The 16,923-nt window shown below is 38.3% G+C and overlaps 1 protein-coding gene across 1 annotated transcript in view; it reads right to left on the minus strand.

Annotated features, from left to right (window-relative positions):
• The window catches only part of LOC137258996 (RAB11-binding protein RELCH homolog), a 166,973-nt gene that overhangs the window by 149,456 nt on the left and 594 nt on the right, over positions 1-16,923 (minus strand). The window contains exons 2-14 of the mRNA XM_067796698.1: positions 14,465-14,554; positions 14,029-14,100; positions 13,502-13,674; positions 12,429-12,617; positions 11,567-11,655; positions 10,918-11,250; positions 10,200-10,278; positions 8,165-8,257; positions 7,291-7,403; positions 5,959-6,049; positions 5,262-5,333; positions 4,864-5,004; positions 2,798-2,962 (exon numbers count right to left, since the gene is read on the minus strand). Coding sequence (XP_067652799.1) covers positions 2,798-2,962; positions 4,864-5,004; positions 5,262-5,333; positions 5,959-6,049; positions 7,291-7,403; positions 8,165-8,257; positions 10,200-10,278; positions 10,918-11,250; positions 11,567-11,655; positions 12,429-12,617; positions 13,502-13,674; positions 14,029-14,100; positions 14,465-14,554 — 1,700 coding nt within the window. The remainder of the gene's footprint in view (positions 1-2,797; positions 2,963-4,863; positions 5,005-5,261; positions 5,334-5,958; positions 6,050-7,290; positions 7,404-8,164; positions 8,258-10,199; positions 10,279-10,917; positions 11,251-11,566; positions 11,656-12,428; positions 12,618-13,501; positions 13,675-14,028; positions 14,101-14,464; positions 14,555-16,923) is intronic.

Raw genomic sequence — 16,923 nt, forward strand, 5'->3', positions numbered from 1 at the left:
TGATATAGAATGAGTTATACCATGGACTAACTTGCATAAAGCAGTCTTAGCATTATTGAAAGTCAAAATTAATGTATGTGCACTATGTTAATCTTAGAGCTAAGGCTTGTGAAAGGGGGCCTGGATTCCAGTGAGAAACAGAAGAACAAACCCCCAGGATACAGACAGTGAGGCACAGATATCAGTGACATAGTGCACTATTCTATATATTCCAGTGAGACACACTCTCTACCATTAAGCAGATCATCCAGGTATAATTTTAAGCCTATCACCCAGTTAATTATTACTTTTAGTGAGTGAAAATGTTTTTATGTCGCTCTTAGCAATATTCCAGCAATATTATGGTGTTGGAACACCAGAAATGGGCTTCACACATTATACCCATGTGTGGAATCGAAACACTTTAAACCACTATACTACCAAACCACCCCAGTTATACTTTTAAGCAGATCACCCAGTTATACTTTTAAGCACTTCACCCAATAATAGATTATTCCAGTGAGACAAACTTTGTGTTAGTACACAGATGAGATAACCTTCATACCACCCTTGAGATAATACATGGATTCCAGTGAGATAAACTGTGTATCATCCTTTGAAACTACAAAGATTCCATTGCCATAACCATACCACCCTGAAATATTATACTGAAACACATATCATCATGAGGTATTACACAAATACTTCACTGACACAAACTGTGTATCACCCTGGAGATCATATATACAAACATATTATCAATCTTACCTTCAAATCAAATCAAATGTGATTAAACCTTTACAATGAAATTGCTGTGTTTGATATCTCAGTAAAAATACCCCAAAGAAATCAGATTGACATCTGTGACAATTCAGTTTGACATCTGTGACAATTTTGCCAAATATTACAACAAAGAACAAATAAGCAAGTGACTTAGTATTCAATAAATTCAGAAATAAAACAAATTACCATCCAGAAGATAATACTATCATTCTCACTGTCAGTGAAATATCTTTTACATAAAGTTGACATGTAGCGAGGTATACCCCATGATAACAGTTTCTATGGGAACCATGTATTCTGTAAACCATGAAGCAAGTGTACATTAATAATGTGTCTATGTCTAGTAATGCTGGTTAAGAAAGCTTGGCACTGCAGAGACAATGAGAGTGAGACAGTGATAGATCCCTCCACCAAATAACTGAACACAGCAAGGAGAGGCTATCAACACTGGGTCAGGTCGGTCAGACAGACAGTTGGAGTCTCAGGCGCGAGAGGTGAATGTGACGTGAACTTGGCACATCTGAAAGTAAACACTAACTTGTCTCCCCTTAGTTTCACAACTTTCCAGTATCTGTACTTTTCATACGTAACAAAAATCTAGTATGACATCGCCCTTTTCATTGTGTGGTCTTCTGTTTCAGGGTTGATTTCAAACTGAGTACAGAATCATTTGTCTGTTGGACTTCTCACTACATATGGTCCAAAATAGGACTAAAATATGATAACCTTTCATCTTAGCCTACTTGCTTGATAGCATGTTACAACATGTAACAAACTGTTGCTCATGATTGTAATACAGTTATCTGTATATCGTATCCTTACTCACTAATTTCCAAAAAGCCAAAAATGTTTTCTTAATATCTTGTCTTTTTCAGACACTGACCATTCTGGCCTCTGGAAACAATGGCATGAGGAGAGACAAGGTCAGTGGAGTCACCATCACAGACATGAACTGTCTGTGACAGGACTTGTGAGAAAAGAAAAACAAAAAACAAAATAAACAAATGTAAAGCCACAATAGCTCTGACACGTGACTCAAGTTGTGTTGATTCTCAAGATGGGTCTGTGATGAAGACATTGGTTGACGATGAGGCTGATATATATGGATACATGTCTGATGTTTAACAAGAGAATGTTTAAATATATTACTGAACAATCAACACATTACAGGTCACACAATTATAATTATTACATATCAAGTATTATTAGCATGTAAAATAATATTGATTAATAACTTCAATACATATTATAAGCACAATTATGAATTCACACTAGGAAAACATTAACAGTACGAAGTATTTATGAAGACTATGAATGGGTGAGTGAGTGAAATACATGTCCTGCTCAATCATTGGTCAACATGTTGGTCACATGATGGACATAGTTATTAATTTTTAATTTCAGAACATAACTATGCAGCATGTCACAGAGACTTTTATATAGCTCTACAAAACAAAAAAGTAAAAAATAGACAAAATAAGTATTTCTTAAAGTCGTTTTTTTTAAAAATTCATTGGTATTATGTTATTTCATTCCATGTTTTATACTCCAAACAACTGGAGCCATCCTTCATCACTCTCAGAGTGCATAATCAGTGACAAAATAGTCCCCCAAATGTCTTTACAGCAATTACAGCAAGTCAGTCACCCCGTGTCATTGTGGATGAAAATGTATAAAATGACAACTTTTACACTGCATCATGTACCTTTAAAAATATTCTAGAAACATCAGATGCCATGAACATGAATAAAATGCATGTTGGGAATTAAACTCAAATCTTTGGTGAGACAAGGCGACGCTTCAGCTGCAAGGCTCCCAACAACCTAAAATTTACAAAAGATAATGGAAGCACACAATCCCTGTTTGGTTTCCTCACTTCCATTCAAATAATTGATGCAATGACCATGTGACCTGACCATGTGACCTGATCATGTGACCATGATTGCAGCCTGACCTGTCTACAGCTACATGAGCTACAACTTGAGTCAGGTGTCAGTGAAGCTAGACAGGCCAGAGGCCTCAAATTAAGGTGTGCCTTAACTATTTCCTCCAGGTCACGCAACACAGAGTGCAGCAGTTCATGTTCCAGTCGACCCAACTCATACGCCCATGCCGCGAACGATGGCAGGAACACATGCAGAGTAGCTTGTTGGACTTTCTCCGATGAATCGCGCAACCCAATCTTTAGTAGTTCAGATCCCTGAAATCGAACACAATTATATCATCTCCAGATTGTTCCTAATGCTGAAATGCTTGGTGGAAAATAATGTAATCTTGACTTATTCACAAGGACTTCAACAGATAAGCAAACATCAACATTATGAAACAAATCACATCAGTTGCCAAACACTACAGTAGAATACTTTTATAACGAACACAGATATAACCAACTGACGGCTATAGCGAACTGTTTTAAAAGTCTCCTATTAACCTAAGTATATTATCATATAAAAAAGTCGTGAATAACGAATTGTCTATAATGTACTTAATGGCTATAGTGAACTGATTTGCAATCCCCACGAGTCCCAGGTAACACTAATTAATGGTGTGAATAACAAAGAGCGAACTCAATCAGTGTCACTGCCAGTTAGCGATGCTCACTTTGAAATCCTCAACAGTCTGAGATAAAACTAATTAATGGTGTGAATAGTCAATTGAGCAAACTCAATAAGTGTCAATAAGAAATCTGACCAGTAAGTTAGACGTCAATGGTGGGATACAACACTTGCCTCTTGTGTTGACTTGACGAGCATGTGGAATGAATTGAAAGGAGTGTTTCCGACCTCCGGCAGTCTGATTGGCTAACACTTTGGTGTACAAAACACACTCCACTCTTTTTCACCCACGTGAAGTTGTAGTTTGCATTATTAACCAATCAGATTGCCGGAGGCAAACTACGGATATAAAGAACTAATTTCAGTGGTCCCTTGTGGTTCATTATAAAAGTATTTTACTGTACTTGTCTCCCCTTAGTCTCATGACTTTCAAGTATCTGTACTTCTCATACATGGAGTCACCATCACAAACGTAACTGTGGGCAACTTCACACAAATGTGTTTGTATGAAGAAAATATTTTCAATTCTTAATTCTATTTCACAACTCAGTCATAAAGTAAGACATATGTGGTCTTGTCTTAGTCAAGTCTGTCCTTCCAGCTCTTGATGTCAGTCACTGTGTTGTCTTGACAACACAGAACAATCATAATATTGGAAAACTGCCAAGTTTATAGCCAAAAACAAACAAAACAGAATCTGTAAATAACTGACAAATGAGTGACTGACATCATGAGCAACACCTCATGTTTTACAGAGTGCAAATGTACGTCCAGTACACAGAAATGCAGAGAATGGACACAGGAACAAAATTCACTGTGTCCAATAGTATCCACTGTACCCACAATACATCTGTGATTTTACTAAGAGTTTGGTTGTTTCTTTCAGAGCATTTAGGTGCATCAGTTCACCCATCAATCCAGATTATTACTGATTCATTCCAGGCAGTAAAGAAATGGGAAATTCAGACCTTGATGAAATCTAGACTTCCTTCACTTAGGGGTTTAGCATTGCAGGGAGGGCTGGGCAGTAGGGAAAGTAAAGTAATTCAGGGACTTTTATCTTACCTCACTCATGAATGTTGCTTTCTGATTGGCTAAGCACTATTCTATTATTTTCAATGTACCTCGCTTACAGGAGATGTATTATTTTCAATGTACACCGCTGGGAATTCCGAACTCTTCTGGTGCTTCATCGTAGTACTTCTTTGTCTCGAATAACATTGAATCACGCATGAAGCACGGAGATAACTCTAAATCTGTTTACCTTGTGTTGTCTGCAAAATGGGGATTCGCCTCGAATTCAGCAGAAGTGCTTCAAACAGTTCAAAATTAAAACAGTAAGATAACTACATTGTTCACTGGTCCCTCAGGGCCCATGGGCTCATGTACCCTCGAGGTTTGTTTAAGTGCATAAACAAACATAAACAAACCTCCAGGGTACATGAGCCCATTGCCCCCTTGTGACCAGTGAACAACTTATAATGTTTATGTATGGGAGTTACGATCACTAAGACAGCTTTGTACATGTGTTCAGCCATCAACCCACCTGAGCAAATTTGTCAGTATCACAGATAAATCCCGTGAGAAGTCCAAGACTCTTGATCACAGCTTCCCGCACATCATCATCCTTGTCGTCACGCAGCATTTGCGTCAACATGGACATCAACAACGAACTGCGGATTTCATGCTGCACAAACAAAAATGACATTTGCTAAAATCAAACAAACACTTAACTTACAGAGTAAAGTCAACATTCTTCAATATGAGCAAGTAAGTTTGGGAGAAAACCTCTAGCATTCACTACCACTTATCTGCAAGCCTGGTGTGCCCTGTAGACTACAAGCAGCTAATCCAGACATTACTTCTATGCATTATAGGAAATGAATATTTTAAGTGCAACTTTCTTATACAACATAACAACTGTGAACATGTTTCTGAGTTTACCGAGAGGTATGAAGCCAGAGCTCCACAGGCTTCTGCCACCAGCAGCCGTCGCTCCACATACTTGTGGCTTATCTGAAACAAACACACTCAAATGCAATACTTGGCTTCAGAAACACCAGGACCCAGTTAAATAAAATGCCTCAGCACTAGACACATTTATAGAAGAGATATGAGCTATTAAAACTTAAGGTCAAGAGTGCAGTAAGAAGAATGCGATATGTTTGTATAATTCTGCAGCCATGATACTAATAGGACCTATTAACCACAAAGAATGTCTGAAAGGAATGCTATATGCTTGTACAACCAGGCAGTCTGCTGAAGGATAACATTGATCTTGATCTACCTGGGGTAACTAATGGTTAAAGCACTTGCTCATCACACTGAAAACACAGGTATGATTCCCAACATAGATACAATGTTTAAAGCCCACTTCAGGTGTTCCTGCTATGAATACTGCTAAAAATGGTATCTCCCTCATCTACAACTGAGGTACGAGAATCAACGAAGGAAAAAGTCTACCCATCCAGTCTAGTTCCCTCTATGAATCAGCACAAGTTGGGGAACTATATTCTTCACTGGTATGCTTTACCTTGACTTGAAAAACATTAATGAAGCCACTTAAGATTACAGTGAGAATTTGCCATCCACCCAGACACATTCTACAACTTGGAACCATCTGAGAGTTATCTCCCCTTACCTGCTCCCAGCACTGAGGCAGTAGCTCTGTCTCCAGTCGGGTCGGACCCACATGTTGAGCAAATGCTATACACCCTGTCAGGATAATTTGTCTGAAAATTACACATTGCACAATTAAGAATGGGTATAAAATGATGCAAGATATAGTCATCATAAGATATATTTGTACCATGATGATTTCTAAGTGTTCCCCAATTTTGGAAAGCTCAAAATTGCCTATCTTACAAGGGGCGGTGGGGTAGCCTAGTGGTTAAAGCGTTTGCTCATCACACTGAAGACCTGGGTTCAATTATCCACATTGGTACAAAGTGTGAGGCCAATTTTCTGGTTGTCAGACAACCAAGTGCAAACAGTTATCTCCCCTGATGCTGTGCAGTAAGTTACTGTGATAAATATCATGCTCTACGAAAAGAGAATTAAAACCCAGAGTATATATAGATATGCTAGAGGTACACATGAAAACAGCAAGTAGCATCCAACTACAGCTTGATACATTGTTTTGTACCCTAGGTACATGTTGATGGTAAACCAATATGAGTGGCCTATCAGCTGTAGAGGGGGCTAAAAGTCACATTTCAGACGTCATCAAATGTCACACTCAACCAGAGTCACACTTTCATCTGTCTTTGAAAAGAATTTTTCAAGAAGCATGGAGTGTCAACCCCACAATAATATCAACACAGTCCTGTCATAAAAGATATGGCAGGTACAGAAGGCCTTGTAACATCAAGTAAGTATTGGAGAAAACACGCCTCTGAGGTTTTGGTAGACAATGTAAAACTGTAGGGGAATTTCCCGACCCCGATGCTTTTACATTGTCTACCAAAACCAAGAAGTGTTTTCTCTAACATATAAACAGTCAATGATGGGTAATTACTATGTAGATGATCATTTAATGAAGCTATGTAACAATAACTGAAGGGCGCGTAAAATCAATTTAATGACAGTAACTTTAAGAAGATATTATTTTAACCCCACCATCTTCGTTGGCCCGGTGGCTGTGCGGTAGAGCGTCTGCCTATGGATAGGAGAATTGCAGTTCCAATCCCGATTCGGGAAACCTTTGCATTGTGAGTTTCATCTTGAACGATATTTTTCACTTGATTTCAAACACTCATTTGAATGTTGATGTTCATATAAAGTTAAGAAAAGTAAACCCTGGGAAGCGGTCTTACTAACGAAAAGTAAAACCTGTCCCTCCAAAACAAAAACCTCAAATGCGATTATTCTGTGAAAACAAGAGTGAGAAGCACACTTTAGGTTTATATTTTACCTTAACTATAGTACAGAATAAAATTACTGAAAACACTGTCCAGCTATTGTATGAACCAACCTTTGTTCATCATCTGGCTTCTTGATGAGATTAAAGAGAATGTTCAGAAGTCTGTCTCTCTCCTTCGAGTCTGAATGTAACATGGCTGTGCACAAAATGAGGGGGATCAGTTCCTGTAAAAACAATTACAATAAAAAAACTGGCAACAGGACAATACAGAGAGGGTATAAAGGTAGAGGATAATAATTTTCCCATATTTGTATATGTCAGTTTTCTCATTCTGATTGTAAACAACAGGGTTTGATTTAAGATGTATTAACCTACTTTCACCAGGTACAACCTAAGTTAAAAACCAAATTCCAGTTGCACTACTTTTATTGCAATATGTAGACAATTTACTCAGAAGTTACGAACTTAAAAATTGACTTGCTCCTGGTGCAAGTTAGATTAATAACAAGGTTGCATTTTGTAATATTTGATTGCACCCGTGCAAGTAGCAAAGCACTAAATCAAAGCCTTCGTGCTTCAGTATTGAGAACTCAGTATGTCATTATCCATTGCTTGTGACTTCACAACTTGTTAACATCATCTTCACAACTGTTAGACTTCCAAGCTTCTTCTGGAATCATACTATAACAACCTCTGTAATGTTTGATTCCTATATTTCTCTGCTGAAACTCTTGATTTGTGGTCTCCAGCTGTCTGATCATCCACTATAGATAAATGTCATGGCTTCTAAACTCTTGACACTCACATTACTGTATCTTAAAACAGAATTTGACAAGTATGATAAAAAGTAATTTGAGGTGTGTCTATTTTGGAGGATTTTTCTTTATGTTATTGTTTATAATGGTCTGGACTTATTATTACTGCCCAAACACCATGTCAGTGATGTGTTTACAACCCAGAGGGAGTAGAAATATCGCTGTCTCACCTCACGCTTGGCCAAGAGGACATTGGGGACGATATGCGGGAGACATCTGCCCAACATGGACACAACTCCTTCTCCTTGACTCATCTTGGACATCTGGGTACAGAAGTACATACAATACAAAGAATGTATCTGACATATATAATTGACAACAAAAGCCTAGGATGCACTGGATACAGAATCTGCTGAAGAATAAGGTATAGAAACTACCCAAGATATAGGATACAGAAATCAGACTGAAATGTATTTGGTGAAATTTACATGCACCCTTTGAATTAAAGTGTGCCAACAAGAGTGAATGAGTGAGTGAATTTAGCCAAACACCGCTTTCATCAATATTCCAGAAACATCACGCATGACACCAGGGATGCATTTCACACCGTGTACCCATGTGGGAGGCAATCCCAGGCCATTGGCATGGTGGGCAAACGCTATAACCACTAGACTAACCCACCGCCCTCATACCAACGAGAGTACCTGGTAATAATCTGTCATCTGAAATGGCTATAATAAAAGTCTGTTCATCTTGTAATTGTTGTTGCTGCATTCAGTGTCTCTCAATGGTTTAGTAGCATTCCAGGAAGGTGAAACAAGAGTCATCAGAAGATGACATATCCCCCCGGTCCCCACATGTTTGAAAGGACAAATCATCTGACAGTTACTGATTGTTTTTTTAGACTACGTTTGAATCGTTTCCATGGAATTCATGAAAAATATAAATGCCATATATCTGTAATCAGCAAAGTCACAATTTCAAGATCTGTCTCATATATCTGCCAAGATCTGTTGAAAGATATGAAATGGTTTTCGAGTTGTGCTCTGAGAACAAAACCCATCCCTCCACTTTGAGACTAAGTCTGAAACGTTTCCATGGAAACCAAGAAAATGATACATCACAAAAACTTTTATAAACCACAAGGCATCACTTTGGAGTCTGCCACACATATCTGCCAAGTTTTACTGACAGATATTAAGAAGTTTTTGAGTTCTGCTCTGGAAACGAAACACACCTCTTACTTTTCAGACTAGGTCCAAAATGTTTCCATGGAAACCGAAAAAATGATAAATCACAAGATCCTGTACATAGCAAAAAGCCACCACTTTAGGTTCCGATTGATATATCTTCCAAGTTTTGCAGAAAAATATTGAACGGTTTTGGAGTTCTGCTCCAGCAAACAGCCCATCCCTTCATTTTGAGACTCGAAACATTTCCATGGAAACTGAGAAAATAATAAATCACAAAAACCTGTACATAGCAAAAGGCACCACTTAAGGTTCTGATTGATATATGTACCAAGTTTTGCAGAAAAATATTGAACGGTTTTGGAGTTCTGCTCCCAAAACGAAACACACCTCTCACTTTTCAGACTAGATCTGAAACATTTCCATGGAAACCAAGAAAATAACAAATCACAAAAACCTGTACATAGCAAATGGCACCACTTCAAGTTCTGATTAATACATCTACCAAGTTTTGCAGAAAAATATCGAACGGTTTTGGAGTTCTGCTCCGGAAACGAAGCCCACCCCACCCTATGACTAACACCAAAATGTTCCATGGAAAAACAAAAAGAATATAAATGCCAAAAATCTGTAAATAGTAAAAGGCACAACCATAGGCTGAGATTACTATATCTATGAAGTTTGGTCGAACAATATTGAACGGTTTCTGAGTTATGCTCCAGAAACAAAATCATTATGGATCGTCGGACGGACGAACAGACAAAACATTGACTATATCCCCCCCCGCATTATATGACGGGGGAATAGAAACCTAAACACTCCCAAAACTGTAAATTTGTTTTTTTTATGAAGAAGACCCATACACGAGGAGATCAATCTTTAAACATGCCTGACTACCATTAAACAAGGGTTTTATTATGCATGACAACTTGGATATCTAGGTGTGCCCAAATTCACTCTGGACATCCTGTAACCATTTAACTACACTCATAACCATGTCTTTGGCCTCGACAAGTATGTGCAAACCCTGGTTACTCTACAGATAAATCAGTTTGTGAATTTCAGGTCAGATTACCTCAGCAACAATCCTGTTATCCCTGGAAACATGGAAAGCCAGATCCTGCAAAGCTTTCCTAAATGCTGGAGACATTTTCCTGTAAAACAGACAATTGTCAGTGGAGGAGATAATCACAGACAGTGAAGGAGATAATCACAGACAGTGAAGGATACAATCACAGGCAGTGAAGGAGATAATCACAGACAGTGAAGGAGATAATCACAGGCAGTGAAGGAGATAATCACAGACAGTGAAGGAGATAATTACAGGCAGTGAAGGAGATAATCACAGGCAGTGAGGGAGATAATCACAGACAGAAAAGAAGTTAAAAGTTGGGTTTGCTGCTTATTTTCAAAGTCATCAAACAAAGTCATCATCTCATATTCATATCAGAAAGTAAACCTCTAATCTACAGTTCATAGAAGATCATACAAGAACATCAGTTTGACCTATATGCATGGCATGAAAGGATACATCCATTTCTAAATCTAGCCATAAACAATAGGAACAAGAACATTTGATACAAGGCACGGAACATGAGAACATACTAAAGTCATTGATTAAAAAAAAGTTAGCCAGTGGTCCGAGAAATATAGGATTTATGCATAAACTACATCTATTACAAAAGTGACTCCTAACATAACAAATACCTTGGAATTCCCACAGCAGTTTCTGGCATCCACATAGGCAGATAACCTGAAGGACAACCCCTTCCAATTACTAGGCTTTACCTTACCTATCTGTCACTTTGTCTGTGGTGGTAGCATCTCCTCCTACTGATAACTGACCATCCCCATCAACACGATCACAGGAGGTGACACAGTTATCTCCCCCTGAATGTCCATCAGCTTCACCTCCTATATGGTTCTGGGTTATGGCAAGTGCATTGAGATTCAGAGAGTCTGACTGGCCAGACATTTCCTCCACTGTAGGATCTTCATTTGGCTGCAAGTCTTCACGGCTGTCACTGCCTGGCTGGCCATTATGTGTCACAGAACTGGTCATGGCTGGCTCAACCGTGTGAGCTACTGGCGTGGAGTGATTCACAGGGGTGGTCTTCAGAGGTGACCTGACAAACAATTGAAAAAAGGGGGACTGTACTGTATGAGTGAGAAAATCAAAATGGTTTTCACCATGTTTAGCAATATCATGGTGGGGGACACAAGAAATGGGCTTCACATATTGTACTAATGTGGGGAATAGAACGGGTCTTTGGCGTGACAAGACAACACTTTGATACAAGGTAACTGGAATAGGCAAGACAGGCAAGAATTTAAGCTGGTTTTGGATGTGCCCAAGAGATGCAACTCTGTATAGTGACTTGTGGCAACATGGCTGACATGTGATCCCTACAGTGGAAGTCAGTACCTGTGGGAGCAACTTACATCTTGAGTATACTGACTTGCTGTGACAGAACATCGTTTTCTTGTGCAATCATCTGGACTTGCTCCTCAAGCTCTGAGATCTTGCTCTCCTGAACAAAATTGACATACAGTCATTTCAAGTTTCACAATCTCCTATGCAGTGACACATAAACCTGACGTTCATCCTCTAGTCACAAATGGAGGTACAACATGATCTTATTTTCACACTGCACCAAGGGAAAATAATCCCCTGCTCCTCCCATGGGAGCAATGAAACAGTAACAGTCCCAATAGAAAAAACATTCCCAACAACAATCCCTGATATCTCCAACAACAATCCCTGACACCCCTCCAACAATCCCTGTCATCTCCAGCAACAATCCCCATCATCCCCAACAACCCCTGACATCTCCAACTACAAACCCTGTCACACTCAACAACAATCCATGACATCTCCAACAACAATCCCTGACACCCCTACAACAATCCCTGTCATTTCCAGGAACAGTCCCCATCTTCCCCAACAATCCATGACATCTCTAACAACAATCCATGACATCTACAACAACAATCCATGACATCCACAACAAAAATCCATGACAACAACAATCCCTATCATCCCCAACAGCAATCCCTGAGATCTCCAACAACAATCCCTGATACTCCTCCAACAATCACTGACATAGCCAACAACAATCCCTGTCATCGCCAACAACAATCACTGTCATCCCCAATAACAATCCCTCTGATCTCCAACAATCACTGACATCAGCAACAACAAAACGTGTCATCCCCAACAACAATCCCTGACATCCCAAACAACAGTCCCAGACGTCTACAACAACAATCCCTGACATCCCCTATAATAATCCCCAATGCTAACCATTTGTTCTCGGATCAGCTGCCAATCCTGCTGCCGCTCTTGGAAGTCTTCATCCTCCAAGTCAGCCTCGCAAGCCACTTCCTGTGTCTCCTTGGTTGGCATGATATGGTTGCCATAGTCACGGAATAGGCGCAGGAGATCTGGAGGTCGTGGTATGTTCAGTCCTACGTCATCCCAGTCCTCGAAGTCCTGATACACATGGGAAACTGGTTCAGATATGGTGGGCAGGAAGCCTGGCACATTTGCTGATACTAATAAACAGTGCATACATATAAATCTGAAGAGGTAGTCCTCATATTTGGCAGTAATAGAGGGGTTTAATTTTGAACTAGTTCTTCAGTATTCTGGAGCAAAATAAAACTGAGAGAAAGCTGGTCTTTCAATCATGACTATTAATTTTGAGCACTACTGAATATAGTTTCTTCTGGTCCAATCAAGAAATATTGGCTGAAGTTTGCATAAACAGGCAACAAATATGTTTTTTCATGTGGTAACAAAGACAAATGTGTGATGTACATGTTCTATGTAGATGTTCAACCTGCATGAAACCATGAATATACATAAACCAGCAGATACATAAACACAAGTCATGTGATCGATCTCTGTTAATATATCACATTTCCTACATGCTACAGTTATCTTAAAGGACCACTAAACTCAATGTTTTGGTACTCTTTTTATCACTGCATATGAAAGACTTCTGGTTAGTCATAAACGGAACACCCATTTTTTAAAAAAAAAACAAACTTGTGGTTAATTAATACCAAGCGCTTAAAAGTTACTAAAAAGCTGTGGCAGGGTTTCATTTATAGCGATGTCAGCAAGTGATTTTGTAATTGTACCCTACTAGAGTATATGTGATCTTTAGCACCACACAGTTCTGTAAGTGAGTTTGGTTTTACGTCACTTTTAGGGAATATTTCAGCTGGTTGGGCATACCTGAAATGGGCTTCACACATTGCACCCATGACAGGAATTGAACCCAGACCTTTCGATGTGACAAGCCAACACTTTGACCACTAGGCTACTCCAACAATCCCCAAGTTTTGTGAACACCATTCTCCGTGACTTACTTGTTCCTCATTCTCTTCAGAGAATGTGACTGATGTGATCTTGTTGTCATTAAGCAGCAGATACTCGTTCACTAGGAAGTTTAGAGCTCGCTGTTCAAGAGGCTTTATGTTGTCCTCGACACTAACGCCACCTGCAAGGTTCTTCTCTGTGTCAGGAGACACAATCTCATTTTCTGAAACCGTACAACACAATTGTCTTTACCAGTGTCAAATAAGAATATGATAAAGATTATATTCAATATGACAAAAATAACCTGTCCATAATGTAGAACATCATAGTGGGAAAAAAGTATAACTATCTGATGCTTGATGATGGGAGTAAAATTCTTATTAGAGTAAGAAATCTGACAGTTAATGGCAAAATTGTCTGTATGAGCCAGAAGAAAAGAGCACTGTCATTCGTATATTTCAACTATTATGAAACTATTTCTCCTGACAGCAACAAAAACTTGCTTCATTCCTGAAGAAAACTCGACTTAAACTGGTTTAGGTAAAACATTTGGTTTGTGAATGCAGCAGCTACATACCTGCTTCTCTTGTCAGAGTAGCTCGTAAAGATTTTATTGTCTCCTGTGCCTTTCGTAATTCAAATTCTAACACTGAAAGAGATGAGATAGGTCCACATTAGTAGCTACAGCAGCTGATTTTCATGATATATCTTTTAGAATCTATGTCAGTATTGGTAAAATGAAGATATAAACAACCATAAATTCCAATTGTGTTGTTTGCCAAGGAGTCATAGTCAAGGCAACTTTGTGATTCAACCTAAAGATCAGAAGATCTTGTTACAATTAAGGCACAAAACTCAACATACTCAGCTGCACTGAATTTGTTCATTTGGCTAATCATGAACCTACATATATTACCTAAATACTGCATTAGATATAAACCAAATTAAATGTTAGAAAGGCATACTGAACCAGTTTCTTCACTCCTATATTGTACTATATTGACATAACATACCAGCCACTCTCTCATCAACTTGTCTTTCTCCATCATCAGAATAGCGGGCAAAGTCTAGGGAATCAAACGTCTGTACACTTGAAGTTCGAGCTGAAACATGTAAGTATCAGAACATGGTTGTTACCAAACAAGACCACTACATTAGGGTTCACTTGTGCTAGTGTAGCTACACTATATACCCTAATGTAAGTACCAAGTGCATTGGTACTGGTAGAGTTGAGACATGCAACAGCTGATAAGTAATGTTTCATTATACCCAATAATCAAATCCGTTTTCTTATCTTCTCTGTTTTCCAACATATGTGGTACCTGCATCATATCACACTAAATACAAGCAGTAGTAGGTAGCAGCAGCAGCAGCAGCAGCAGCAGCAGCAGCAGCAGTAGCAGCAGCAGCAGCAGCAGCAGCAGCAGCAGCAGTAGTAGTAGGTAGTAGTAGCAGTAGGTAGTTTAAAAAAGAATGAGTTAAGAGTTATCATGAGAGTTTATTTGATGAGAGTTAGAGTCTGCTGGTCCACACATTAGGCCAGACCAATTCTATTTCTTGTACATGTATTACAGAACAGACGGTTATATTTTTTCAAGAAAAAGAAAAAGAAAATACAAAGTGACTTTTGCTGCTCGAAAAATACATTCCTAAAGACAATGTGATGTATGTGAAATAAACTTGAAATCTGTATGAAACCTAAATTCACTCAATTTTTTTTTAACCAAAAGAGTTAAGACGGTAACTCATTGTTTTTTCTTGCTTTGACTGATGCTTTGTCTATTTTTTTCCCCCTCCTTCCTTAAGGTTTTCTGATGACATAAATCTGTGGAACAAGATATAAAATTGGTGTGGCCTTAAGGATAATTTTGAACCATTTATTTTTTCAGCATCAGAACTTCTGGTCATTTCAAAATATGCAATGGGCAAATTGAATAAATGTAAGGTGTGCACTCCGTAAACCACTGACTGGCATATCAAAGGCATCAAAACAAATCAAACGACAGATACTCACAGATTGCTTTAATATAAATTTCTCAACACTTGTAACATGGAATTTGTGAAGTGAGATCACTAGTTAATAAAGTTTCCATACTACAAATGTTACTAAACATTGCACAAAATTACATTCACCTGAAGAGTCAAAATCAATAATGGAATAAAAACTTTGCTTCATGAACAGGAGTGAAAAATATGGGAGTCACTAATATATTTGACAGAAGTCAATGAGCAACAGAGATCACCACTGTTGCAAGGCAGAAATGTTTGTGCATAACAATGACAAAAAGCACTGATCATCATACAAAGAAAAGTACTAAATGATTAGGCAAGGTGACACGGCTTAGCATCTCACTTAACATTTCGCTCATATCATTAAGTACATGTGTGTGTATGTGTGGCTGCTCTTACTATCCAGACTTAAACTGGTTTTGTAATGCTAGTTCACTGAGATACCATGCTCCAGTTAAGTAGGAATACCCAACTCAGGCATATCATACTGACACAGAGCCCATCAGTACTTGTTGTACCCAATAAAGATAAGCACCAGGCAGGAAACAACAAGTACCACATTTTAACATCTTTTGGTATGATGCAGCTGGGAATTGAAACCTGACGCCTTCAGCTTTCACTAACCAATACACCATGGTTTGGTTCAGCTACTATACGTCATGGCTCACTTATTGGTAAATATATCATCCAAAGCTGGTGAAATGGTAAATTAACATTTCATTAGACAAATATAATTGGTGATACTTTCAAACTGGCTAAAAAATTCCTTTATTGAAGCAAACAAAACCTGAGAAAAAAATGATTTGTGCTGTCCCTGAAAATATTATGACAAATGATTTTTTGCCTCTTGAATGAACACAATGATAAGAAGAATTGTTAACATTACAGCATGACCATGTGACTGTGATCTGTTCATTAAACTGAATAAATTATTGTGTGAATTTATTTCAAGTAATTTGAGATTTGTTCTCATGGAAAGAGAATTACTAGAAATACACAATGAAATGTTATTCTCACACAAGCATGCTTACTACAGGATTCATAGTTTGTGTGATGCTAATTCAGCAACATAGGAGACAAATTTCAAACTTTGTTCAAACAGCTTTTCAAAAATCAAACAAATATCATATTACATCTTAGGGTATGGTGCTCCTGGATTTCACTTTATCTAAAATTGACACAACTGTAGTTAGACAGTATGACACAGAAATTCCTTAGAAGTCACATGATTTCACCATCCTTTCATGATTTCATTAAACAGACAAAAAGATTTACAGGTCAACGTTAAATGCATATGTAGTTTGTTCCTCATCCCGAAATACCTCCATCACTGGTTTTATTTGTCATCTATTTTTACCATGACTTCTCATTTGTGACTTATGTATTCTTGGTTTGGTATTTATATAAGTCACAAGACTTGTCTACAAATGCGTTCTGTGTGCATGTTACGGAAATAAAAATG

The sequence above is a fragment of the Haliotis asinina genome, chromosome 12, assembly GCF_037392515.1.
Source record: "Haliotis asinina isolate JCU_RB_2024 chromosome 12, JCU_Hal_asi_v2, whole genome shotgun sequence".
In the NCBI taxonomy this organism is placed as follows: Eukaryota; Metazoa; Mollusca; class Gastropoda; order Lepetellida; family Haliotidae; genus Haliotis; species Haliotis asinina.